The following is a 26,719-nucleotide window of genomic DNA, read 5'->3' on the forward strand; positions in this document are numbered from 1 at the left end:
AAGGACAATGCTCCTGAGTTCTCTATACAACTCGGTATCCAATAAATTATTTAAGTATGGTAACTTCGCTTTTTAGGTGTTTAAAGTATGTTCTAAAGGCTCTAAATGTCTTACAGTGTCATCTGGTAACTCCAACTAAAAAGGTTGAGTACCCCTTTAAGGCGCTCAAATATGGCATATGACCCCTTTAAGGCAATCTAACATGGTCTAGACACCTCAATGTGTCACCGAGTAACATATTAAAACGGTGGACTAGCCCTTTAAGGTTGTCTCAACATGTCACTAACCATAGCCTATACACCACAGGAATAAACACACATGAATAATCCACACGCACACAGGTACATAGAATTATATATACAAATGTATTATGAGTAATAATTATTAGAATGAATGAAAGTGATAAGCCTCAATGGCTAACAAGCATCTGCATTCAGATATACACGAATTAATCAGACTAACACATTAGCATACAGCTCAATAACCTATAACTAAGCCGGCAATAAAATAAAAGAAAGTCAACCCCCGGTTGCAGGCCTGTTTCTTTATCGGGTACGTTGGGACCCTAAACAGCCCTCTTCGCTCCCCTTGGAGGCCCGCACATCCAGCTTGTACTCACAATGAATGCTCCTCTTCGTCTCAGCGCAGCAGCGAACGTCAGGCCGGCAGCCATCCTAGCTAACTGGCTAGTTAGCCGTTAGCACCATCTCACGGTCGAACCGTGCGCTCGCCTCGGCAGCACAACACGGCAACAGACGACTCCTTCTGCGTTCCTCGATGGTCGCATGAACACACCACTACACTGTAACTGATAACGTTACTTCGCTAAACTAGAAGACGGCCCGACTTACTGTGGGGAGAGCCCCTCACCGCATCCAGTCCATTCGCGCGTCTTGCTGTGCTGACTCGCTCCGTAACGTCGCTGGGTCCACATATGGGACTGACGAGTAGTCAGTTTGTCTCCCCAGTCCACACAAACAGTTCCCGGGATGGGTCTCGGTCAGACACCCTCACACATCACTGTTCACTAAACTTCAATTACATTTCTCTCACCGCAAAATAGCATATAACAACTCGACATCAAACTGCTCCGTTTGGCTCACACAAGGGACGAGTGACCTCTTTCTCCCAGTCCAGTCTGCTCGTGCTGACGTTTTCCGCTGCCCTCTCAACCAATCACATTCAAGGTAAGGTATTCTCTCCACAGTCAACCAATCACAACAATGGTAAGTTTCAACACTAAAAGTAAATGCATTTCACATTGGTAAACAACTGTTTTGCAGAACAATATCAACAATATAATATATTCATGTTCAAAAGGTATAAAAATAACAAACATAGGCCAAACTCTTATCTAATAGTGCAATATAATATATCTAAGGCTCTCCTCCTGCTTCACTCTGTAGACAGGTAAGTTTGGCATCTGACTCACAACCACATGAGGAATCTCTTCCCATCGGCTTTGGAGTTTGTGCTTGCCTTTGAGTCCGAGATTCTTCACCAACACTCTGTCGCCGGGTTCCAGGGTTTGTGATCCCACCCTGCTGTCATAGGCTATCTTGTTCCTCTGGTGTGTTTTGTCGGCTGTGGCAGAGGCCAGTTGGTATGCCTTCTGCAGATCTTCTTTGAGTCTAGCCACATAGCGTGAGTGGTGACCGACATCATAGCCATCGGGAGACGTCCCGAAACACACATCCACGGCCAGCCTTGCCTCTCTCCCGTATAGTAAGTAGTATGGCGAGTAGCCGGTTGCATCAGACCTACTGGCATTGTAGGCATGCACAACGTGGGGCACTTGCTCACTCCACCGCCTCCTCTTCTCTGGATTCAGTGTGCCTAGCATGGACAGCAGGGTACGGTTGAACCGTTCTGGTTGTGGATCTCCTTGTGGGTGGTAGGGAGAGGTCCTGGACTTTCGTATCCCCATCACTTTCAACATTTCTCTGATTGTCTGGCTTTCGAAGTCTCGGCCTTGGTCTGAATGGATCCTTGCTGACAGACCATAGTTTACGAAGAACTTCTCGTTGAGAACTTTTGCGACTGTGAGTGCCTTCTGGTTCTTCGTTGGGTAGGCTTGTGCATAGCGGGTAAAGTGATCAGTGACCACTAGCACGTTGCCAATACCCTTGCAGTCTGGCTCCACGGAGAGGAAGTCTATACAGACTAAGTCCATTGGCCCATTGCTCCGGATCTGGTGGAGCGGCGCAGCTCTCTGACAGGGACACTTCCGTGAGACACACTTCCCGCAGTTTTTGACATATAGTCCATGGGCCAGAGCCCAAAATTTCCTATTTCGGTACACTCAAGGTGGCAAAACTTACTTATAATTTTTGAAAGGATCCATGTCTGTAGATGATATTTTGGTATGATAACCATTCCTGAGTGGCAGCTGTATCACAGTTATCAGCTCATGAAGTTAACCACCCCCTAAAGTAAATTGCATTTTAGACGCTGGTGCATATCCTGGTTTAGCCTCATGGTCAGGACATTTTTCAGTGTTCTATAATATTGTCTTTGGTATCATTTTAAAGGGGACCTTCTTAGCTTTCATTCAAGCCCTGTTGTGGATATTTCTCACAAATATAGAGGTCACTTGAGCTCTTCAACCCGTCAATAACACACATCTTTCTGCAATGTTCGCCTAAACTATATACTTTCTTTTAGCCCTGTGGCATCTAGAAATATCAGGGACACAAAACACAAAAACTGGAATACTCACAGGACTGTAAAGATTCAGGAAATGTATAATATACCCATACTATTTCATTGTGTGAGGTGATTGTGAACCTTAAATTAGAAGGGCATTATTACTAAGAAACTAACTAGACCAAAGCCAGTTAGTCCATGGGTCAGACCAGATATCGATATCACCCAAGGTGACACAACTTCACTGGTGCCATTTTATTTGGTACACTAACAGAAGTAAAATAATACATGATAACCTTTCCAAATGAGCAGCTATTTCATTTTTCTTTCGGGAAACCTGTTTCTGTGCCTCTCACGATTGTGTATTTGCCCAGATTTTTACAAATATAGCATTTCAACACCCCTCGTACAGATTAGCCTAGCTTAAACTCTGGGGCAGTTCTTAGTTGGCCAACAACCAAGGATAACCAGTACTGTGTACTTCCATTCATTGTGCTAAGCTAGGCTAACGTGCAGCCAGATAGCTTTCTACTAAACACATATAGAGGAAACTGGTATCTATCTTCTTGTCTCACTCTGGAGAAGATTGTAAGCTAATTTCCCATAATGTTAGCATGTTCTTTTAATGTATATGTTAATATGATTAGTTAAAGTGGCTACGAGGAACTTTCATCTTGTGTTGATTTTAGCGGCCTCATGTGGACAAAATACAGCTGTTGCATAGCAACTAGGTAATGTATCTATTTGTGGCTATGTAAGATAAATAATGGTAATATGACGCTGGTGAAGCAAAGTAAACTTTGTTTTAGTAGTGTTCATACACCTAAGTTACATGTATTTGTTTGTATGTGGCAGGTGAAAACTGACTGAATATGGCCACTGGTGAACAAGCAAGTTTTTACCCAATACCAAAGCGCCCACGGGTGGAGTGCATTATCCACTGTTCTGATGATACAGATAAGCTGGTTTCACTACAAAGTGTCGACTCATGGAGAACTCTGCTCAGGGCGGCTCAGATACGAAATCATGCACCAGTTTTGAAACTGGCAAAATACATTCCTGAGGGACAGATTCCAGCAATCTACTACCACAGAAAGTGTCGCAGTATCTTCACTATGAAGCAAATTCTTGATGGCCTCCTTGCAAAGGAAAGGAAAGTTGTGTCTCTGCTGAAGAGAAACAATCTAAGAGAGTAGCTCGACATGCTCCAAGTACATCTAGGACTTATGATGCAGAGTGCATATTTTGTCAGAAAAACAGCAAATATTCCAAGAGACAGAATACGAGAGAAGTACTGGTGCAGTGTCGAGAACTGCGAGCTGATGCAAAGATCAGGAGTGCAGCCACAAAGAAAAGGGACAGCAGAATCCTTGCCATTGTGAGTAGAGACCTTGTAGCAGCTGAAGGGCACTACCACAGGTCATGCTATAGACTTTACACCAAAGAAGAGGTTTCCAAAGGAGAGGTTGCCAGCAATGAAGATGATGATGCTGCAGCCCAGTATGAAGCTGCTGTGAATAAGGCATACAATGAGCTGTTCCTCTTCATCAGGATGGAGCTTTTTGGCAATCCTCAAGTGATGACAATGACTGATCTCTCTTCTAGACTGGTAGCTTCAATGAACTCCCAAGGCATTGCCCAAGTCAAGGAATCAACCAAGAAGCACATAAGGCGAAACCTGGAGAGTGAGTTTGCTGGAGCCTTGCAGATATTCCCTGATGAGAAAGGAAAATTCCTCCTCTATCCCGATAACTTGTCCATGAGGGAACTTGCCAAAGAAAATCAGTCTCTCAAAAGGGAGCTGCAGACCCTGAAAAGTGTCAGTGCACAAGATGTTATAGCCAAAGCAGCCATCAAATTGAGAGCAGACATTAAAAGTCAAGATGTTCCTCAAACCTGGCCGCCTGAAGTCAAACCAGAAGCAGAATGTCCTACCATTCCAGAGTCGCTCATTATCTTCCTGTACTCTCTACTCACAGGCTCAACTGATCCTGATCATGCATCCCAGAGAGTGCAGTGCCTTCTGCAGTCATTTGGCCATGACATAGTATATGCAGTGACATGTGGAAATACCAAGCCTTCCAAGCACATTGTTCTGCCATTCAGTGTCAAATCGTTGACAGGAAATGTAGAGTTGATAAACATCCTCAACCGACTTGGTCACAGTGTGTCCTATTCACAGATGGAAGAGATCAACACTGCCCTGTGTCTCCAGAAACTCTCATCATCAGGGAGTGGCATTGCCCTTCCAGCTAACATCCATCCTGGCATATTCACAACTTTAGCCTGGGACAATATCGACCGTCTTGAAGAAACTGTCAGTGGTGAGGGAACATCTCACAGAGTCAATGGGATTGCTGGGCAAGCAAAGCCAGTCAACCCACTTCCTGTCCAACCCATGCCCACTGTTCCCAAAACAAAGAAGAGAAGCATTGATGGACCCCCACCAATGTTACCAACTTACAATGCTGGACAACGGGTAGGGCCACCACAAAGCAAAAAGTCAGATGCCGATACTGCAGCCAATACTAAGCTTGCCAGAGAAAAACCTTCTTTGGGTCCTAGCACGCATGTCACAACAAGAAGAACAGTCAGTCAGCAGCTGGACAGGCTTCAACATCCTGACTCGAGGAGAGATGACGGTCATCCCCGACAATATAGGCTATCTGCCTACCATCAATGCTCCAGCGACACAAATGTCTACTGTCAACGAGGTGCTTAACCAGTCACTGAGCATCATGCAGTGCTTAGGCCTGAGGAAGATTGTCTGTGTCTTTGACCAAGCCCTGTATGCGAAGGCTGTCGAGATCACATGGAAACACCATGACAAGTTCCATGATATCATCGTTAGGCTTGGGGTATTCCACACCATCTGCACACTGCTGGCAATAATAGGAAAGCGTTTCCAAGATGCTGGACTCAAAGACCTCTGCATTGAGTTTGGCATGATTGCAGAAGGCTCAATTGCTGGTGTTATGGATGGCGGCAAGTACAACAGGGCAGTGCGACTACACAAGCTCCTGTATGAGGCTCTCATGCGACTGACCTTGAATGGTTTCCTGTCCTGGTTGGAAGAAACTCACAGGAATGACATGGTTCACCTGAATGAGACACTGAAGACCATTGACAGCCTTGGGAAAGAAGTCTCACAACATGCTTTGAAGGAGGTCCTCGAGAACAGCTCTTGTACATGCATCATGGATCTATTTGAAGTCTACCGTGAGCTCCTTAGAGGTGGAAACGGCAGCCTCTCGAACTTCTGGATGTCCTATTTGGACATGGTTGAAATCTTGTTGGGGCTCATCCGAGCATCCAGAGAGGGAGACTGGATGCTACACTTGGCTAGCATTCGAGCAATGATCCCATGGTGCTTTGCTTATGACAGGATGAATTATGCACGCTACCTCCCCTACTACTACGCCCAGATGTCTGAGCTGCCCATCACACACCCAGATGTGTACACAGAATTCATGGAAGGAGGCTTCTCAGTCCAACTGGGCTCCACCAATCCCTTTGGCCGAATCCCTGTTGACCAAGCTATAGAAGAAACGGTGAACAAAGACACCCAAACAGCTGGAGGGACAAAGGGATTCAGCTTGAAGCCAGGAGCTGTGACCAAATATTATCTCACAGCTGAGTATAGAAGCATGTACCTCAGACAGCTGAGAGACCTGACAGGTCAAGGCAGGTGCAAATGGTCTCATCCAGATCTACAGAGTCCAAGGATCAAGAGAGATGAAGCAGATGTCCAGTCTCTCATGGACCTTATGGAGAATAACTGGCTCAATCCTATGTCCCCTGATGAGATTGATTTGGTTAGCCTCTCCACTGGCAACATGGCTCCACCTGATGTGACCATAGATCTCTTGAGAGCTCTTGAGAAAGGAGAAGAGGCCTACCAAGCATTCCAGCAAACAAGGTTAGATGCAGACCCACCACCTGTGAAATTCCACGACAAGATGACCAAGCAAAGTCTGAAAACATTCTCCAATGTCAGCACAAAACAAGCTCATGGAAAGAAAGCACAGGATGTGGTTCTGAAGGCAGATAGAAACCTTTTCAGTCACATGATCCTGGTGGCTGAAAGCAGGAAGGTGAATCTGAAGGATGTCCTTGCCTACCCATTGGGCCCACTACCATGGGCACTGGCAAATGCTGATGGGTCCTTACGAAAAACAAACAAGGCTGCACTTGCCAGAGAGCTTGAAAAGAATGTATCTCCTGCAGAAGACATCCCAATCCCATCTACTTCCATCATTGATGGGATGAGCCTGGTCCAAAAAATGAATGGCAACAACAAAACCTTTGCACAGGTGGCAGAGTCAGCCTTGACCCAGGTCCTCCATGAGGGAGCACAGAGTGGGAGGATTGATGTTGTTTTTGATGTCTATCACCAGACTTCGATCAAAGATGCTGAACGACTGAACCGGGGTGGAGACATCACTCTCCAGTACAAGAATCTTACAGGGGGACACCACGTCCAGCAGTGGAGAACATTTCTGTGCAGTTCCTCCAACAAGACCAGTCTCATCAAGTTTCTGGTGGAAGAGTGGAAACTCCCACGACACAGAGCTATGCTGCATGGCAAGGTGTTGTACATGACCTGTGAGGAAACCTGCAACAAGTTGAAAGAAGATGGGTGTGAGGAAGCAGCAGAACTGCACTCCACACATGAAGAAGCTGACACCCGTCTGCTCCTGCATGCATTGCATGCAGCAAATGCGGGCTCAAAGTCAGTTATCATCACAGCTGAGGACACTGATGTCATGGTGCTTTGTCTTGGCTTCCAGAAGGACATCACCTGTCCCATCTACCAGAAGTGTGGGACTCAGAACCCGGTTTGTCGACATCACCAAACTGGCAAGTTCACTTGGAGACAGCATCTGTGACAGCCTAATTGGCTTACATGCCTTCACAGGCTGCGACACTGTCAGTGCATTCGCTGGTCGAGGGAAGCTGAATGCCCTGAAGATAGTGAGAAAGCACACTTCCTGCCAAGAGACTTTTAGTCAACTGGGACAGACATGGAATGTGAGTGATGAGCTGTTCCAGAAAATTGAGCAGTTCACCTGTCGGATGTATGTTGCTAATAGCAGCACTGCTGAGGTGAACAAACTGCGTTACCAGCTCTTCTGCACCAAAAGGGGAGAGGTTGAGTCCAGCCAGCTGCCACCATGTAGAGACTGTCTCTTTATGCATGTTCAACGAGCCAACTATCAGGCAGCAATATGGAAGTGCTGTCTGCAGGCTAACCCTGTGGTGCCAAGCCCTACTGAGTATGGATGGACAGACGATGAAGGCAAGCTGGCCATTTACTGGATGCGCTCCCCACCTGCACCAGATGTGGTCTTGTAAATGCTAACATGCAAGTGTGTGCATTCATGCAAAATGCCAAGCTGCATGTGCCTGTCAAATGGACTTCCATGCACAGACATGTGCAGGTTACAGACCTGCAGTAACCAAAAACAGCAGGATGGTCCAGAACTGGACTTTGAACTTGGGGAGTCAGATGATGAGAGAAACGAGCAGTTTGATGAATGACAGTGTGATGATTCTGATGGTATTACTGTGGTAGTAGTCTATTGATGCACAGGATGTTGATTCTGGACTTGGTTACCCAGAGCTTGATAACAATAATGTAACCATATTCACATATACCCATTACCCTACCCATTACCATTACATATACCCACTAATGATATGGGATTACATGTATCATTGACTAAGTAAATGTAAATGTCAATGTTGTTTAAAATATTAAAATAGTTCATTACCTCACTATGGTATTCCTTTTTATCATGTATTTTGATTGTGTATTTAAACAAATGTATAGAGACCAGTTTGTGACCTAACTGGCTTTGGTCTAGTTCTCATTTAAGGCTCACAATCACCTCACACAATGAAATAGTATGGGTATATTATACATTTTCTGAATCTTTACAGTCCTGTGAGTATTCCAGTTTTTGTGTTTTGTGTCCCTGATATTCCTAGATGCCACAGGGCTAAAAGAAAGTATATAGTTTAGGCGAACATTGCAGAAAGATGTGTGTTATTGACGGGTTGAAGAGCTCAAGTGACCTCTATATTTGTGAGAAATATCCACAACAGGGCTTGAATGAAAGCTAAGAAGGTCCCCTTTAAAATGATACCAAAGACAATATTATAGAACATTGAAAAATGTCCTGACCATGAGGCTAAACCAGGATATGCACCAGCGTCTAAAATGCAATTTAGTTTAGCGGGTGGTTAACTTCATGAGCTGATAACTGTGATACAGCTGCCACTCAGGAATGGTTATCATACCAAAATATCATCTACAGACATGGATCCTTTCAAAAATTATAAGTAAGTTTTGCCACCTTGAGTGTACCGAAATATCGTCTGGCCCATGTACTAATACTGCTCTGTCTCTCCTGCCATTCTCGGCCAGTAGAATCTTGCCTTCAGCAGGTCAGTTGTTCTCTCGATGCCTAGATGTCCCATATAATCGTGTAAGGACTTTAGCACGACACCTCTGAACACGGTTGGCAGCACCAGCTGAGAGGACTCTTCTCCTGATGGTCTCTTGCTAATGCGATGGAGTAGGCCGTCTCTCAGTTGTAGTCTTCCCAGCTCCCTTTTCATCTGGCTCACATCTGGATTGGCTTCCAGGTCATCTGGCCATTGGCCGTGTTTCAGAGCTTGGATCGTCAGTCCTATAACAGGATCCTCTTTCTGTGCAGCTTTAAGCTCGGACCTGGACATCTGTCCTAGCGCACTCACATCCACGCGCGTGGGGAAGGCGTAGAGCTCAGGGACACTTTCAGGACGAGCTCCTAGCTGTTCAGCATATCTCGGAGATGTCTTTGGGGAGCTCAGAACGCTTACTCGTCGACAGATTGACTGCACTCCAGCTTGTGAGATGGTCTCCCAGTCTCTGCCTCTCTTCACCCCTCTCTTGCCTCGACAGCAGGTCGGCGTCGATGTTGCTTTTCCCAGGTCGGTAGCGGATGTCGAACTCATAGGTAGACAGATCGACCAGCCACCGATGCCCTGTGGCGTTGAGCTTGGCTGTAGTGAGTACGTACGTGAGGGGATTGTTATCAGTTCGTACTGTGAATCTGGCTCCGTAGAGGTAATCATGGAACTTGTTCACCACTGCCCATTTGAGGGACAGGAACTCCAGTTGATGGATGGGATAGTTCATCTCAGATGCGGACAGCTTCCTGCTGGCAAACGCACCCGGCCTCAACCCCTCTGGGTACTCCTGGTACAGGACGGCTCCCAATCCCGTTAGACTGGCGTCCACATGAAGGGCATAGGGCTTGTTGGGATCAGCAAACGCCAGGACGGGCGCGTGGGTGAGACAAGTGATGATCTGGTGGAATGCTGTAGTGCAGGCCAGGTCCCATCACTCTCCGAAGGGTTCAGACTCCCTCAGGTAGACTTTCTTGGAGTTCTTCGCAGCTCTCTTTCCGTGCTGTTTTGGGGCGTATCCTTTTGTCAGCTCGGTCAGGGGCCTGACGATGGAGGAGTAGTTGGCGATGGACCGTCTGTAGTATCCGCAGAAGCCGAGGAAGGATCGCAGAGTCTTCAGGTCAGTAGGCTGGGTCCAGGTGGTGACTGTTTCGATTTTGGCTGGATCAGTGGCGACACCGTTAGCAGATACGATGTGCCCGACGTACTTGACTTTGCTCTGGCCAAACTGACACTTGTCCAGAGAGATCTTCAGCCCCGCCTCTTGCAGCCTGTCGAGGACTTTGACGAGCCTCTCCTCATGTTCCTCCAAGGTCCTTCCGAAGACTATCAAATCATCGAGGTAGACAAGCACTTCCAGGAGATTCATGTCACCCACGGCTTTCTCCATGAGCCGCTGGAACGTGGCTGGAGCTCCGGTGATCCCCTGGGGCATTCTCTCGAATTGGTAGAACCCCAGTGGGCAGATGAACGCCGTCTTCTCCTTGTCTTCCTCCTTCATGGCGATTTGATAGTATCCGCTTCTTAGATTCAGTACGCTGAACCACTGGCTTCCGGACAGGCAGTCCAGTGCGTCGTCAATACGAGGGGTTGTGTACTGATCGGGGATGGTTCGACTGTTCAAGGTGCGGTAGTCGATGCACATCCTCACTTTCCCATTCTTCTTCCGCGCGATCACTATGGGTGATGCGTAGGGGCTTCGGGACTCCTTGATAATGCCTGCCGCTATCAGCTCTTGCATATGTCGTCTCACGTCATCAATGTCAGCTGGGGCGAGGCGTCTGGACCGCTCACGGAAGGGTCGCTCATCCGACATCCTGATACTGTGCTCCACGCCTTTGGCCAAACCAACATCCCATTCGTGTAGGGAGAAGACATCCGCACGTTGTGTGAGCTTCGTGCGGAGTCGCTCCTTCCACTCCTGAGGTAGTGGCGAGTCACCGAAGTTAATCTCGCTGGCATCCCACTCCACTGAATTTGGTTCTTTTTTGTGGGTGTAGGTAACGACATCTGTGGCATACACGTGACCCAGTACTGCTCCAGCAGGTATGATGGCTTCTTTGAGTGACTCATTCCGCAGCAGGACTGTGAACTGGTTGGGGTCAACGTCATAGCTGGGCACTACTATTGACGTCAGTAGCACGCCGGCAGGGAGGGGTTTGGTAGGAGAGTCATCCATCATCAGGATCTCTTTCTCCAATGGCTGGGTGAACTCTACTTTGCAGCTGGCCGCACGGCTGGCCCCAGGCGGTAGAATGAGCGAGCCTGGACCTAGCCACTTCACATATCCCACTCCCTCGTCTCCATCTTCCGTATCGTGTAGCGGGAGGTTTGGTCCGGTCTTTGTCTCAGCATCCATCTTCTTGACTCCAATGGTTTGGGCGAGGTGCACACCCACCGTTTCTCCATACAGACGTGCGAGACGCTTAGGTAGATTGGCCTTGGCGTTGGTCCCCACAATGATTGGTGTTTGCTCTGGGCCTCTTGGTGTCGGGCAGATCAGGGCGAGCATGGAGATCGTCTCAGGGGCACCAGTGACTTTCTGGGGTAATTCCATCTATACCACAACGTATCCTCTGTAGGGGTAGCTGGACTCACTCAAACCCCAGATGTCTAGGCCGTCTACTGGGTAGATGGGTACATCAGGTATGTACTTCTTGTACCAGCCTTCGAAGATTATGGTGACCTGAGAGCCACTGTCTAGTAGGGCAGTAGACAGATGTCCGTTCACCTTCACTGGCTCGAAGAATGGGGCTCCGATAAGCCTGTTGGCAGGTTTGGGCCTCGCTGTACGTCAACAGCACTTTTCTTGGACGTGACAGCCACATTACCAGTAGAACTATCACTGGGAGGCTTCTGGCTCGTGACTTGGCCTCTCTTCCGTGACTGGATCAGCTTCTGAATCATCTTGCTCTGGTTCTCAGCGTTTTGACATTTAACAGCGAAGTGGCCACTTTCACCACACCGGTAACAGAAGTGTTCATCGGAGCCACTGCGAGGCCCTTGGGGCCTGTGACGTACAGGGCGTGTCGTCGCCACTGTCATAACTGCTGCTTGGTTCTCTAGGGGACTGACTTGTCGGTGTGAGAGTTTATGCTGCAGCTGCTTGACTTACTTCTTTAGGGCTGACACTTCAGGGTCCTGCCAGTGTTCCTGTTTGGGTCTGGCGACTTTAACCTCTTAAGCGACAGAGGGGCCATTTGTTGACATGGTAGCGAACACTGACCTCAGCTCCTTGATCTCCGCTTTCAGGTTCTGGATCTCGGCCTGCTTGCTATCATCATGTTTGGCGTGGATAGTCTGCACTGAGGGGTTCAGTTTACTCCGATAGGCTTCATACTCTTCCTCACTGCGGATTTCGCTGAGCAGATCCACGAAGTTGGGAGGCTTGTCCGTCCTTTCTCTCAGTCTGAGCCGGATGAGCATCAGATCAGCCTCGATCCCGCCTCGAAGTAGCTGCTCTACACGGGCACGGTCAGCCCGGTCGGCTGGAAGTCCACCCTTCTGCACTACTTTGGTGAGGGAACTCTCCAGGCGTCTCAGGAACTCGGACAGCTTCTCTCTGGGTTTCTGCTGTAGTAAGCGGAAGGAGAAATACAGATCTTCCCCTGACTCTGCTGTTCCGAACGTGCGCTCCAGCGCTTCCAGGCACATTGCAGGACTCATGTTGGGGTCGGACACTCGCACAGCTTTGACTGTCTCCAATGCTGGCCCTTTGAGGCTTTCCATGATCCGTCGCCTTTTCTCCTTGCCACTGCAGTCACTCTCTTCAATCATGAGTTGGGCTTGCTCTAGCCAGTGATCAAATGGCTCTTCACCAGCTGGCGTGGGTAGGTTTCCTGAGAAGATCCGTAGTCGCTGGAAGCCACCACTGTCTGAGGAAGGCTTGGAGGTTTTATCGAGTAGGACGCTGACCACCCGTAGGAGTGCTTCAGTGGCTGATAGGGGTTCGGCTGCGGGTGGAGTAGTGGCGACGAAAGCCTGCAGGTCCTCTTCTGTCTTCCCCTCAGCTCGCAGTAAGGCTCTCAATTTACTATTGAAGTCTTCAACTGTAGCTTCCGGCTCCCCTACCATGACGATGGGCCACGCCTCTTGTCCTTCGATAGGTAGCACTTCAGGGGGGACGGTCTCTGACCTGACGCTCTCTCGACACTCACACAGCACCATCAGCTTCCTTAGCTTCGTACTGAACCTCCTTCCTCTAACTCGTACTCTTCCCAAACACTTGATGGTTTCCATGGCTTCTTCAACTTTGGCAGTTTCGGTATCTTCAGGTGCTAGAACCATTACTGCACGGTCCTCTTGCAGGCCCTCACCTCTGCACCAGCTCTTTAGATCACTAACTAACTCCATGTTTGCTTGTTGTCTTGTATCTCTATGTAAACTTACTAATAAAGACTCAATTCTAATTTCTTGGCTCAGGTAACTGACTAATGACTAATTTAATGACTTGGACTTAAATGTACTGGTCTTACATACAGCTAAACACATAAAAAGATCCCAGCGGTGCCTCCATTTATGTAGCGCTATCTATCCCTTTTTACTGTCAAGGACAACGCTCCTGAGTTCTCTATACAACTCGGTATCCAATAAACTATTGAAGTATGGTAACTTCGCTTTTTAGGTGTTTTAAGTATGTTCTAAAGGCTCTAAATGTCTTACAGTGTCATCTGGTAACTCTAACTAAAAAGGTTGACTACCCCTTTAAGGCGCTCAAATATGGCATATGACCCCTTTAACGCAATCTAACATGGTCTAGACACCTCAATGTGTCACCGAGTAACATATTAAAACGGTGGACTAGCCCTTTAAGGTTGTCTCAACATGTCACTTACCATAGCCTAGACACCACAGGAATAAACACACATGAATAATCCACACTCACACAGGTACATAGAATTATATATACAAATGTATTATGAGTAATAATTATTAGAATGAATGAAAGTGATAAGCCTCAATAGCTAACAAGCATCTGCATTCAGATATACACGAATTAATCAGACTAACAAATTAGCATACAGCTCAATAACCCTATAACTAAGCCGGCAATAAAATAAAAGAAAGTCGACCCCCAGTTGCAGGCCTGTTTCTTTATCGGGTACGTTGGGACCCTAAACAGCCCTCTTCGCTCCCCTTGGAAGCCCGCACATCCAGCTTGTACTCACAATGAATGCTCCTCTTCGTCTCAGCGCAGCAGCGAACGTCAGGCCGGCAGCCATCCTAGCTAACTGGCTAGTTAGCCGTTAGCACCATCTCACGGTCGAACCGTGCGCTCGCCTCGGCAGCACAACACGGCAACAGACGACTCCTTCTGCGTTCCTCGATGGTCGCATGAACACACCACTACACTGTACTGATAACGTTACTTCGCTAAACTAGAAGACGGCCCGACTTACTGTGGGGAGAGCCCCTCACCGCATCCAGTCCATTCGCGCGTCTTGCTGTGCTGACTCGCTCCGTAACGTCGCTGGGTCCACATATGGGACTGACGAGTAGTCAGTTTGTCTCCCCAGTCCACACAAACAGTTCCCGGGATGGGTCTCGGTCAGACACCCTCACACGTCACTGTTCACTAAACTTCAATTACATTTCTCTCACCGCAAAATAGCATATAACAACTCGACATCAAACTGCTCCGTTTGGCTCACACGAGGGACGAGTGACCTCTTTCTCCCAGTCCAGTCTGCTCGTGCTGACGTTTTCCGCTGCCCTCTCAACCAATCACATTCAAGGTAAGGTATTCTCTCCACAGTCAACCAATCACAACAATGGTAAGTTTCAACACTAAAAGTAAATGCATTTCACATTGGTAAACAACTGTTTTGCAGAACAATATCAACAATATAATATATTCATATTCAAAAGGTATACAAAATAACAAACATAGGCCAAACTCTTATCTAATAGTGCAATATAATATATCTAAGGCCTATAATTTAACCACAGGGTTACATACAGAATATGACAGCAAATCCAAATGCGTCCCATGCGCTACGTTTATCAATATTTTATTCTTCTTCCTCTGCCCCTTTGACTACATAACGCCTGGCTCAATGGCTTCAAAAGCAACAAGATAAATCTCAGTTTCATATCCGTCGTCGTGGCACTTTTAACATCGAGAAATATCCATTGTGTCCCCTGTGCAGGTGAATTGTGACAGACGTCTAGCATATAACCTTGTGCTATCACCATAACCATGTGTTATCCCCACTTACTCTCTTGTGTGTATAGTAGAATGTGGATGCTTTCGTGATGAAATTGACCAAGAAAGATGTAGACAGGTTATATTTTACAGATGTAGTCTTTCAATCAATCCATATATCGATCTATCTTGTGAAGGGCAGTTAAAAAACAGAATTTCCTTGCAGAGATTTATCAAGTATTCTTGTTTTTATAGCACACTGAGCTACTTTCATAGTATCTTAAAGGGGCCATTAACAAGTCAGTAACACAAGTGGGATACGGCCTTTTTGCAGAGCTACCAATAAGGGCAAGGCTTGTTGTTTCTTTTTACATAACCATAGTGGCTAGATGTCGTTATTGCGGTTGATACTGAGCCTGATGGTATCTGTCCGTACAGGTCCCAGATAGCAAAATTACTGTGGCCCGGACCCGTCCCACACCCGGCCCACACAACGCGTGGAATGATGGCACATGGGCGGTCTGTTCCTGTTCGCCAGATCTGGGCCAGAACCAACTGTAGGGCTGCAACCGTTAATCGACGTAGTCGACAAAAATCGATGACAAAATTAGCTGCCAACGAATTTAATTGTCGACAATTCGTCGGTGACGTCATCGCGCATGTATTTCACGCTGTGAAACTGAACTAAACGTCGTTTCACCGGTGCCGGTGACGGAAGTAACCAAGGAGTGAGAGGAAGTAGCCAAGGCGTGCGGCGTCTCACTTCCTTTCCAAAGCTTCTGAGAGTTGCACATGCGCAAAAGCGACCGGAAACGGAAGCGGAAGCGACAGGACAGGTATACAAAACAACAAAATGGCGGCGGCCGATGGGACGCCATCGCGTCCTAAAACGTCTAAAGTCTGGGAGCGTTTCCCCCTCGACTTGGCAAAGAAAGGCATTTATTACCTGCAAGGTTTGTAAGGTGGACCTTGCTTATCATGTGAGCACCTCAGTAACGCACGCACTTGTGAAGAGGAGGCACGTTGGACATCTGAACGATGCGAAAGCGCCTCGGTAAGATAGTTAGCTTGTTAGCTAGCCAGTTATGTATCGACGGAGTTGTCTTGGCTTTTAACATTAACATAAAAGCCAATACAACTCCCGTCTATACCTGCGTGCTGGATTCGAAGAGTTTTAAAAGAGTAATGTTACCCTTTTCCCTGACAAACGTCTTTTTTAATCAAATGTATGCAGTCCGACTCCGAAGAAGAGTAACGGCACCATGGATGGCTTTATGCAAAAGAAGCAGACGTGTCCACCGCAGCAAGCGACCGCCCTCACCGAGTCAGTACTGAACATGATGGTCAATGACACGAGCTATTGTTATGTGCGATTAATTATCTGACTAGTCGATTAATCGTTTCAATAATCAACGACTAGTCAAACGACTATCAAAGTTGTCTTTACTTGCAGCAATAGAACATAGACATAGCAATGCCGCATGTGCCACATATTTGCCAACGGTGGCCCATATATTTTTTGTGATATTTGGGCCATATTCGCCATTTGCCACACGGGCTAGATCACATGTTGCTGAGAGCAGCGCATCTTTGCCAAACAAGGTCCACATTTGATGTGGCATATTTGGGCCATATTTTCTGTTATACATGTGGGCCACTTCAGGCTTGCATCCATTTTGTCAAGGCCAGAAGAAGGCCATCAGTGCCGCATCATTGCCTGAAGTGGCCCACATCCAGGCGCTATCTGGGGTGTGTGAAAGGAAGGCGAGTGGAGGCAGTGAAGCTGGTAAACAACAGAAGGATAGAGTTCCTCTTTGAAGTTGGCATACTATGAATCCTGTCAAAATTTGACGAGAACTTGACACAGGCCTAGGGTGTGTATCTCTATTGTATTTAGGCTGGCCCTGTGGGGCCCGTTGTATGCACTGCTCATTCATTCTGTGATTATCTTTCCAGGTCTTGCCATCACTCTCTCATTCACCACCTAAACAGGTTCATGGTGTGAATAGCTTATCATTTGCCAAACCTCTCTCTCTCTCTCTCTCTCTCTCTCTCTCTCTCTCTCTCTCTCTCTCTCTCTCTCTCTCTCTCTCGCTCTCTCTCTCTCTCTCTCTCTCTCTCTCTCTCTCTCTCTCTCTCTCTCTCTCTCTCTCTCTCATCACATACATCTGTTTGCCTGCCACTCTGTGTGTGTGTGTGTGTGTGTGTGTGTGTGTGTGTGTGTGAGAGAGAGAGAGAGAGAGAGAGAGAGAGAGAGAGAGAGAGAGAGAGAGAGAGAGAGAGAGAGAGAGAGAGAGAGAGAGAGGGAGGGAGGGAGGGAGGGCGGGAGGGAGGGACCGACCGATCGCTCGGGCCTGTGTATATATAGTGTCCGTCTGCCAGGTGTAGAGCAGGATGGGGAGGCATCCACCCAACTCTTCACCATGGAGGAGTCCGGTACACACTGTTCTAGCCACGGCCAGAGTCATACCCTAAAATAACCAAGAGAGGACAATACAGCCCCCTCTCCTCTCCACTCCTCTTTTTTTGCATCGCTTTAAATGGCAAAGAATCTGGCACCACAAAGCCAAAATAACTACATCCCAAGGGAGAAAAAAAAAGCATTTTGGGGCTATCATTATCAAGGAAATGGTCCAGATTTTATGTTTAGTCAGATTGCTTTTTGTTTTATTTAGTTAGTTTTAACTGATGCTGAGATCAGACTACACAATATTTTTATCTTTCATGATGGTCACCATGTCAGATTAGGCAATCATAGTGCCAACAGTTATTACTGCATCTTGGCCGGGTACGGAGCCGTATTAGGGACATGATGGGAAAAAAAAGAAGTAGGGGCCAGTTTTGCGTGCCATAGTGGGTTGTCATCGTCCCCTCCTCATCATTTTAATCTGGTGATGCCCTTGAGCATTTCCCGATCATTTGATTTGATCTGAACCTTGTTTTGGGCCCTACATAAACTACGCTTACTGGTTTTGCTGTGATACAGCTATGTGAGGGGACCTCACGTAGCAGTGCAACAGTCATTTGAACAGCTGTCTCTGGGCAGAATTTAACGGAGAGCGCCAAATCTCCATGGGTTCGCGCCCTCCGTCATCAAACCATTCGGTCCCTCTCCAGATACCGATCCCATATCCTCCAGTGGATCTGAGATCAAAGCCCCGCCTTGTTCTTTTTTGTGCTACGCTGCACTTGGGAGGGTGGTGGTGGTGGTGGTGGTGGTGGGAGGCTATAGCAGGATCAATAGACAGTGTCTGGGAGGTATTGACTCAGTCCGGCACTGTAGGTGTCCTGCCCTCTACTTTGTCTCTGCTGTGAGCTTTCCTTTGTGGATCATAGCAGAGCCTTAATCTCATTTACAGTGTCCCCGGAGACTACCAATTTCACCAGATTAGCCAGCCATAATTCCACACTTCAAAGGATCAGCTCCAGAGAGATAGGAATCGGGATAGAGAGGTATGGAAATACAGTGGCACTACATGTGTGGTACTACATGTGTGGATGCTCGCTCCGACAGACACCGTGTGAATGCACACATATAAATGGACACACATACACACACACACATACATAAACAAATAGAGCAAAAATAATGTGCACAAATTTACGCAAATAAAATAGGCTACGTACTGAACTGCTTACAAGTGCACACAAAATCACTCACACAGACTCACACTCACTGGCACAGAGAGGTTTGTGTTGTGTAAGCTGCTTTGTACTGGCAAAGCCCCTTATCTGTGTGCTTATGCCATTAGACCGGTGAAACAAAGCCCCTGGTAATTAATCACAACATCCCTGACAATATACCCATGTGCCACTTCTGCTGCTTTAGACAGGCTCTCCCTCTATGGACAACAACATCTGGATTCAAATACACTACCCACTGCTATGCCTCACTGCCAGATCTCTGTCCCTGAGTCACAGTCACCATATTCAGTATTGTACCAATGCATTCTGGGTAGGTGGAGTGGAGCGTTATTAGCTGGAGTAGCTGTTGAGGTCTCCGTCATTTTCTTTCTCTCCAGTGTCTTGCATGTACACTGGTGACTTGACTTTTTTTTTTGTTTCAACCTATGGCATGTGTGTGTGTTTGTGTGTGTGTGTGTGTGTGTGTGTGTGTGTGTGTGTGTGTGTGTGTGTGTGTGTGTGTGTGTGTGTGTGTGTGTGTGTGTGTGAGAGAGTGTGAGAGAGAGTGTGAGAGAGAGGGAGAGAGAGAGAGAGCAGAATATGTCTTTATAGTTTTCCTCCAGACCAGTGAAGTGTGTCTAACCTCCCTTAAGCCCCCAGAAGCCCCCTCTGTGTTTTTACCACGAGCACATGGCTCACGCTTTCTTAATGCCCAGGCTTCAGGCTTCAGGCTTCATCTTCCAGACGTTTCGTGTGTGTGTGTGTGTGTGTGTGTGTGTGTGTGTGTGTGTGTGTGTGTGTGGTGTGTGTGTGTGTGTGTGTGCAAATCGACACTATCCAACAAGGATTACTATGGGAGGCCCAAATAGGGTGAATACATTGCATGTGTGCACGTTTTCAATGTGTGTGTGCGTATTTCAATTTTTTCACCTAATCGGCCTCCCATTAGATTACAATCACATAGACTCTCTCTCGCTCTCTCTCCTCTCTCTCTCTCACTTGCTCGCTCGCTCTCTGTCAGCTGTTAGGCAGAGTAAGCCTGACAGCATGAACAGACTCACATGCACATGTATAGGCACACACACACACACACACACACACACGCACACGCACACGCACGCGCGCACACACACACACACACACACACACGCACGCACACACACGCACACAGAGGCCAAAGCAGGCTTTATCCCATCCTCTACTCCCAAGTTTACCAGCTCTGCCTCATGTATGAACTGAGGTCGGTGTCAAGCAGTCGGTTCAGGTAGACACCAAAACGTTCCTGACTCACACACTGCTCTCGGATCAGCGTTGAACAAGTGAGCGGCAACAGTGGTCACGGCTGGGAATTGCGGAGGGAATGAGACATGCCGAAGGATTGCGAGAGGGAGAAATCTGGACGTCATTACATCAGTGATTCACATTCTGTCAGTGGGCTGTGGGGAGGACACGAGGAACCTGATGATTGAAATCACAGCAGTAAAATCCTGCCGTGTACACGCTGTGTTGAGCAGGGCTGCACCGAGGCGAAAATGCCCCCGGTCGATTCTTTATGTGCTGTGTATCTCTCATTGAATGTAAGCCGGTGTTCTGTGCGCATGGGAAGGCCGGCGGGGTGTAGGTAGAAGATGAAACGGGAAGACCTCTGTGTGTTGGGACAGGTGGTGGATGTAGGTGAGAATAAACACGATGAAAATAGAAAAATCATACCTCGGAGAAAGAAAAAAGATACAGCGGTGTGAACTAGAGGCCCAAAATCAGTCAGATTTCAACACAGATTTCCCACTTTGACTAAGCAGAAATCTGCCTTTGTTTTTCTGGCTTAATGTGTAACCTACGGTGAAAGATTATCACCCCCCCCCGCCATCTAAATATGTTTTTTAAGCACCAGTTTGTCAGTATAAATCATAAATTTGCAAATAGATGCAAATAGAAATGTGATCTTTGTTAACTTTGTGGATGTTGGTGCAGAAGTAACGAACCCGGGTAAGTGAAGGGAGTTCTCCAAAACTTAGGCCAAATTACCCGAGAACACTGCACATGTTGAGTCAAGTCAGGTAATAACGGCGTACAAAAGTGTTTTCGGGCAGGTAACGGAGTCTAACAGCTAACACCTGGTAGTGCAACTGGAAAAGTTTGATGAAGGACTCAGGAGGAAGGGTTGTCTCTCCTCAGCCTCGGGATCGGAGGTGTTGTTGTTGCCCTCTTGATCGAGGAGGAGGTGTTGAGAGTTCATGCTAGGAGGTCATCTGCAGTGTGTGTGCGGGCCCATGAAATTAAAGCCGTTAACCGTCTCCATATGGGCCGTGGGCAGTCCGCGCTCCCCTGAACTCGACAATTATTTTGTCTCGTTGACGTCGAGAGATGGGTTGTTAACGACCCCGCAGACTTTAAGCAACTTCCTGTCTGTTGGCAGTCTCATAGTTGTTACTACAAAGCCTCAATCATCAATCTTTACCCTGTGATTAATGTTACGCTGGGTGACACAGTCGTAACTGTATGACGTGTAAGGCTACGGGCTGGACGCAGCGCCCCTGTGGAGCTCCATGGTTCAGTGTGACGCAAGTTAGACACGAGTTACCAACCCCGACCTGCTGATTTGGCCAGCAAGTCCAAATTCAGTCACGAGTGTTGTGTTTATGTGACTGTTTCATTATTGTGCGATGAGTGTGTTGTGTTTGTTCTTGTTCAGAAGTAGTTGTGAAGACCCAATTCGAGTTTTTGACCTGAAGAGAGGATATTTTGCAAAATGAAGACATTTTGGCGGTCCTTGCTTCTTCAAGGGTCAATTTTAGGGCTAGTATTTGGGTTTGGGGATAAGGTAGGAGTTAGGACTAAGGTTAAGGTTATTATGCATGTTGGTTAATCATGGCCTGGCGGCCTGTCCAGGGTGTCTCCCCGCCTGCCATCCAATGACTGCTGGGATAGGCTCCAGCATCCCCCTAATGGATGGATTGGATGGATGTTGGTTAATCAGGAATAAGGAACCCTTTAATTTGTAATTTCTTTTCATGTACTAGGGTACATGAAATAAATCGAAATATTATTTCCCTCAGCCCACAGCAGTGCAACCCAAAGACAAACGCACATATCCAAAAATTACAAGAACACACAGCCCCCTATATCGAACTACAAAATAAATAAATAAATAAATCACTGGCCAAGAGAACGAACGCAGGAGGACTGTCAGAACTGCTGGTCTGCATGGGCTAGCAGTAGCTTAGCCTGCCCCGCCTCCATGCCATGTCAGACCACCCTTGGGGTTTCCTCCTCGGGCGCAACTCTGGCCAGGGCCGTGGTCCCCAGGGTCCACCGGACACAGCAGACCAGGCTCTCCCAGTGCCAACGCTAGCTCTCCCAGCCAGACACCTTCGACACACCTCCCCCCACTCCACCGACGACACTAAAAACACAGTCAACGCCAGGCGAGGCCGCCGCCAGACCGCCCCTGCCGGGTCTGCGTGGGCTAGCGGTTAGCTTAGCCTGCCCCACTTCCGTGTCCTGTCAGACCACCCTCAGTGTTTCCTTTTTGGGCGCAGCTGCGGGCAGGGCCGTGGTCCCTGGGCCCACAGGACGCAGCAGACCAAGCTCTCCCAGCCATCAGACAAGACAAACTAAGACGCAGACGTGGACAAAGACACTGCGTGGATGGTACTGGGTGAGGCCGCCACAAACGTAAGTTCGTGCCGCCATCTTCCCATACCTGTACTGGGTGAGGCCGCTGCAAACGTGAATTCGTGCCGCCATCTTCTCACACCGGAAGCAGAAAGTTAAGGTTAGGGTTAGGGGCTAGAGAATGAAAGTAGTCAAAGAGGCTCCTCACATGTATAGATTAAACAAGTTTGTGTGCGTGTGTGTGGGGGGGGGGCGATAGGAGTGTAGTTAGGTGTGTTTCAGATTCTTTATAACATTGCTGATAATGTGGACACAGAAAATATGCAGCGGGATATTAACTCATGAAGACAAATCAGTTTGATGTTCAAGCCCCTGGGAAAAATCTGCACCAAAACCGTCCCGTCTCATAATTTTACAAAGTTCATGTTGACCGAGCCAAATGTCCAAGAAAGGTATAAAACTTCACTTAGCTCAGTCTGTAGATAAAACAAGAGTCTGGTGCAAAAATTCCTACCTTGGCGGCTCGTAGACATTACCCCGCCGTTTGAGAACCTGCCAGTATTCTGCATGTTTTAACATGTGTGTTGTGGAAGTGACAAATGGAGCTGGTGATAACTCCTGAACATGATTAAATCATTGTAGGTTAATATTTTGCTGAGTTTTTTTTTTTACCCCCACAGCCAACCTCCGACAACCCTCGTCCCTCACTTCCTGGCTGTGGTCCTCTTTATTACTGAGAGAGATGAATTTGCACTGCATGCTCCAGTAGCTCATTTCTACAGTACTGGCAGGAGGGAGACATCCATCTCTGACACGCTGCTGCGCGCGCACACACACACACACACACACACACACACACACACACACACATACATACACACACATTCCCATAGTGAGAAGGGATTGGGGTCAGCTTAGGATTTAAAACGATGGATCTGATCATTACGCTGATGGTAGGGATGGCATTGATGATGATGATGATAAGGAGGAGGAAGGGTATGTCGCGAACCAAATGATGGTGGCGATGACGACGGTGATGCTGAAACTGATTTTGATGATAAACGATGAAACCGGACCACGCCGCTCGAAACGTTGGCTGTACCTGAAGGACGATGACAAGCCTCTGGAGAGTCACCTTCTGTTTCTTTACGCAGTTTTAAGTCGAGTCAAGTCAGAGTTCATTTAAAGTGCGTTATCGCTTAAAAGAATCACTGTTGTAGATGTGTGACCCTGTGTGATGGTCTGGCGGCCTGTCCAGGGTGTCCTCCCCGCCTGCCGCCCGATGACTGCTGGGGTAGCTCCAGCATCCCCGCGACCCTGAGAGCAGGATAAGTGGTTTGGGTAATGGATGGAATGGATGTTGTAGACGTGTGAGTCTTGGCGATAAGTGCTTGTGTTGACACGCTTATCCTGGCGGGTTGTTCGTCGGGGTCCTCAACAAACCGCTTCACTTGTTCAGCCAGTGCCTGTCAGGTTGTCTGCAACTGCGACTTTGAAGCGGGGAGAGAACGGTGGACAGAGAGATGCAGAGAGAACAATGATGGCGGTGGTGAGGATTCCAAGGGGGGGGGCGGTTGAGCTGCAGACCAGCAGACAGGTTGACACTGAGAGAGGGTGACAGACAGTGTGAGAATTAAACGGGGAGACGAGGAAAACTCCCCGACAGCGGCAGGAAAAGGCGACAGCTGAGCAGACAGAGCGGGGTCTGGGAGGGAGTCGGGCTTGTTATGTAGCTGTCGGCAGATACGCGGCGGCGTCCAAATGTAAACGTCAAGGCTGCTGATCGGAGAGCAGCGTCAGGTGTCGCGTCAGCCATGTTGAAGGGGACGACAGTTGCTGGAGGCCGACTCCGGTTCAGTTTGAAAGCGGACACGATCAGCATTAGCCGAACCGATCAGAAATGTCGCTGCACCAAATCTAAGATTACATAACAGTATTGGCTCAGTGTGTGTGTGTGTGTCTGTGTGTGTACGTGTGTGAATTTGTCTGTTTGATTACTTAAAGTAGTAGTATTGCCCCAAAGTGAAGGAGTTCAAGTATCTCGGGTCTTGTTCCCGAGTGAGGGCTAGGATGGAGCAGGAGATTGAACAGTTGGATATGGTGCAGCATCAGCAGTAATGTGGACGTTGTACCGGACCGTTGTGGTGAAGAGGGAGCTGAGCCGGAAGGCAAAGCTCTCAGTTTACCAGTCAATCTTCGTTCCAACCCTCACCTATGGTCATGAGCCTTGGGTAGGGACCGAAACGGGTGAGATCACAGATACAAGCGGCTGAAGTGAGCTTCTCCGTAGGGTGTCTGGGCTCAGCCTTAGAGATAGGGTGAGGAGCTCGGACACCCAGAGGGAGCTCGGAGTAGAGCCGCTGCTCCTTCGCGTCGAAAGGAGCCAGTTGAGGTGGTTCGGGCGTCTGATCAGGATGCCCTCCTGGGCGCCTTCCTTTTGGGGTTTTCCGGGCACGGCCACTGGGAGGAGTCCCCGGGGTAGACCCAGAACTCGGTGGAGGGACTACATGTCCAATCTGGCCTTGGAACGCCTTGGGATCGATCCCCAGGAGGAGCTGGAGGGCGTTGCTGGGGTGAGGGACGTCTGGAGTGCCCTACTTAGCTCTCTGCCACCGCGACCCGACCCCGGAGAAGCAGCTGATGATGAATGAATGAATGAATGAAAGTAGTAGTAGTAGTAGATTACTTATCACTGTGTCTATAACTGTCTGTGTGTTTGTGTAAGAGAGGGACGAATACCGGCTAGTTTGTCAAAATGTGAAATTGTTTTGGGAAAAAAAAGACAATTACAGACACTCAGTTTGTTCATGTTCCTTTAGTAACCATATGTCTCTCTCTCTGTCTGTCTGTTTCTCTTTGTTGGACAGTTTGCTGTTTTGTGGTTCACAAGCGCTGCCATGAGTTTGTCACCTTCTCGTGCCCAGGAGCTGACAAGGGTCCCGACACGATGTAAGTCCTAAATATTTTCTACCTATTATGTTTAACTTTCCTCACGCCTGGGAGCGTGTTCTTCCACCCTGCTCATTCACACACACCCGCCCGAAAGAAAAAAAAAGGCAAACTATTAAAATCTAGTGAAGCAACAGTGCCCCCAATCCATGATCTCCTCCTCTCTTTCACTCTTTTTTCTCTACTTTTTACATCTACTTTCTCACATTTACAGATAAAAAAAAAAGGAAAAAAAAAGAAAACGGATTCTGCAGATATATTCATGGATAAAGGAAGGTTTTTAGGCCTCTCTTGAATCAAACAGGGGATTCTGCAGCCCTGGTGGGGTAGGGTGGGAGCTCATTTCACCATTTTAGGGCCCGGTGAGGTTTCTCTTCCTTTTAAAACGGACGTGGGCAGAGGCAGAATGAGGAGCAGGTGCAGGAGTGTATATGTTTACGCGGGTTTGCAGCTAAATTGGTGCCGTTCCTTGAACCTGCTGGAAAATCCAACAGCAAAGCTTTGGAGCTCCATGCAGGTAAACATCCAGCATCAGGTGTAAGATGTGTGCAATTCTTGGCAGGTTGAAAATCAAGTGCACAGCATCCTTCTGGATTCTTTTGCAGCGGGTGAATTGCACGGGATGGGAGACCGGTGAGAAGTGCATTGAAATACATAATCTAACCGAGAGATAACCGGTGATCTACAATCCTGCATCACGCTATTCCCCCCAGTCCCCCCCCCTTCCCCCACAAACAGGCGCCCCCGACCGACCAGGGGAGGCGCTAGTGCAGCGACCAGGACACATACCCACATCCGCCTTCCCACCCGCAGACGCGGCCAGTTGTGCCTGTAGGGACGCCCGACTGAAGCCGGAGGTAACACGGGGATTCGAATTGGCTATCCCAGTGTTGCTAAGCAACGGAATAGACCGCTATACTACCCGGACACCGATCAAGTCTAATTTAACCTAAAGGTGTGTTGAGTTCAGCAATTGCAAGTGACTGCTTCAGTTTAATTAATGTCAGACCAGATAGGACACAAAGTTATTGCTGTATCAACAACAACAACAACAACTTAAATTCAGGTAGTGCCTTTCAAAGGACCCAAGGATGCTAGTGGAGCAGACAAAACAAAAAAATACAAGAACGGAAAATAAAAATAGCAAAGATGTCTGGGATGATAGAAGTGACTAGGGACTATAGGCCTTAGTGAACAGGTGAGTTTTCGGGAGTTTTTCAAAAATGGCAAAGAAGCAGCATTGCAGATCTCCAAAGGGTGGGGGCTGCACACTGAAGGCTCTGC

General features: G+C 47.9%; 1 protein-coding gene across 1 annotated transcript in view; it reads left to right on the forward strand.

Annotated features, from left to right (window-relative positions):
* Positions 1-26,719, forward strand: part of prkcab (protein kinase C, alpha, b) — a 231,002-nt gene that overhangs the window by 74,680 nt on the left and 129,603 nt on the right. Inside the window, 1 exon segment of the mRNA XM_056288468.1 lies at positions 25,354-25,422. Coding sequence (XP_056144443.1) covers positions 25,354-25,422 — 69 coding nt within the window.

The sequence above is a fragment of the Lampris incognitus genome, chromosome 10 (genome assembly GCF_029633865.1).
Source record: "Lampris incognitus isolate fLamInc1 chromosome 10, fLamInc1.hap2, whole genome shotgun sequence".
Lineage (NCBI taxonomy): Eukaryota > Metazoa > Chordata > Actinopteri > Lampriformes > Lampridae > Lampris > Lampris incognitus.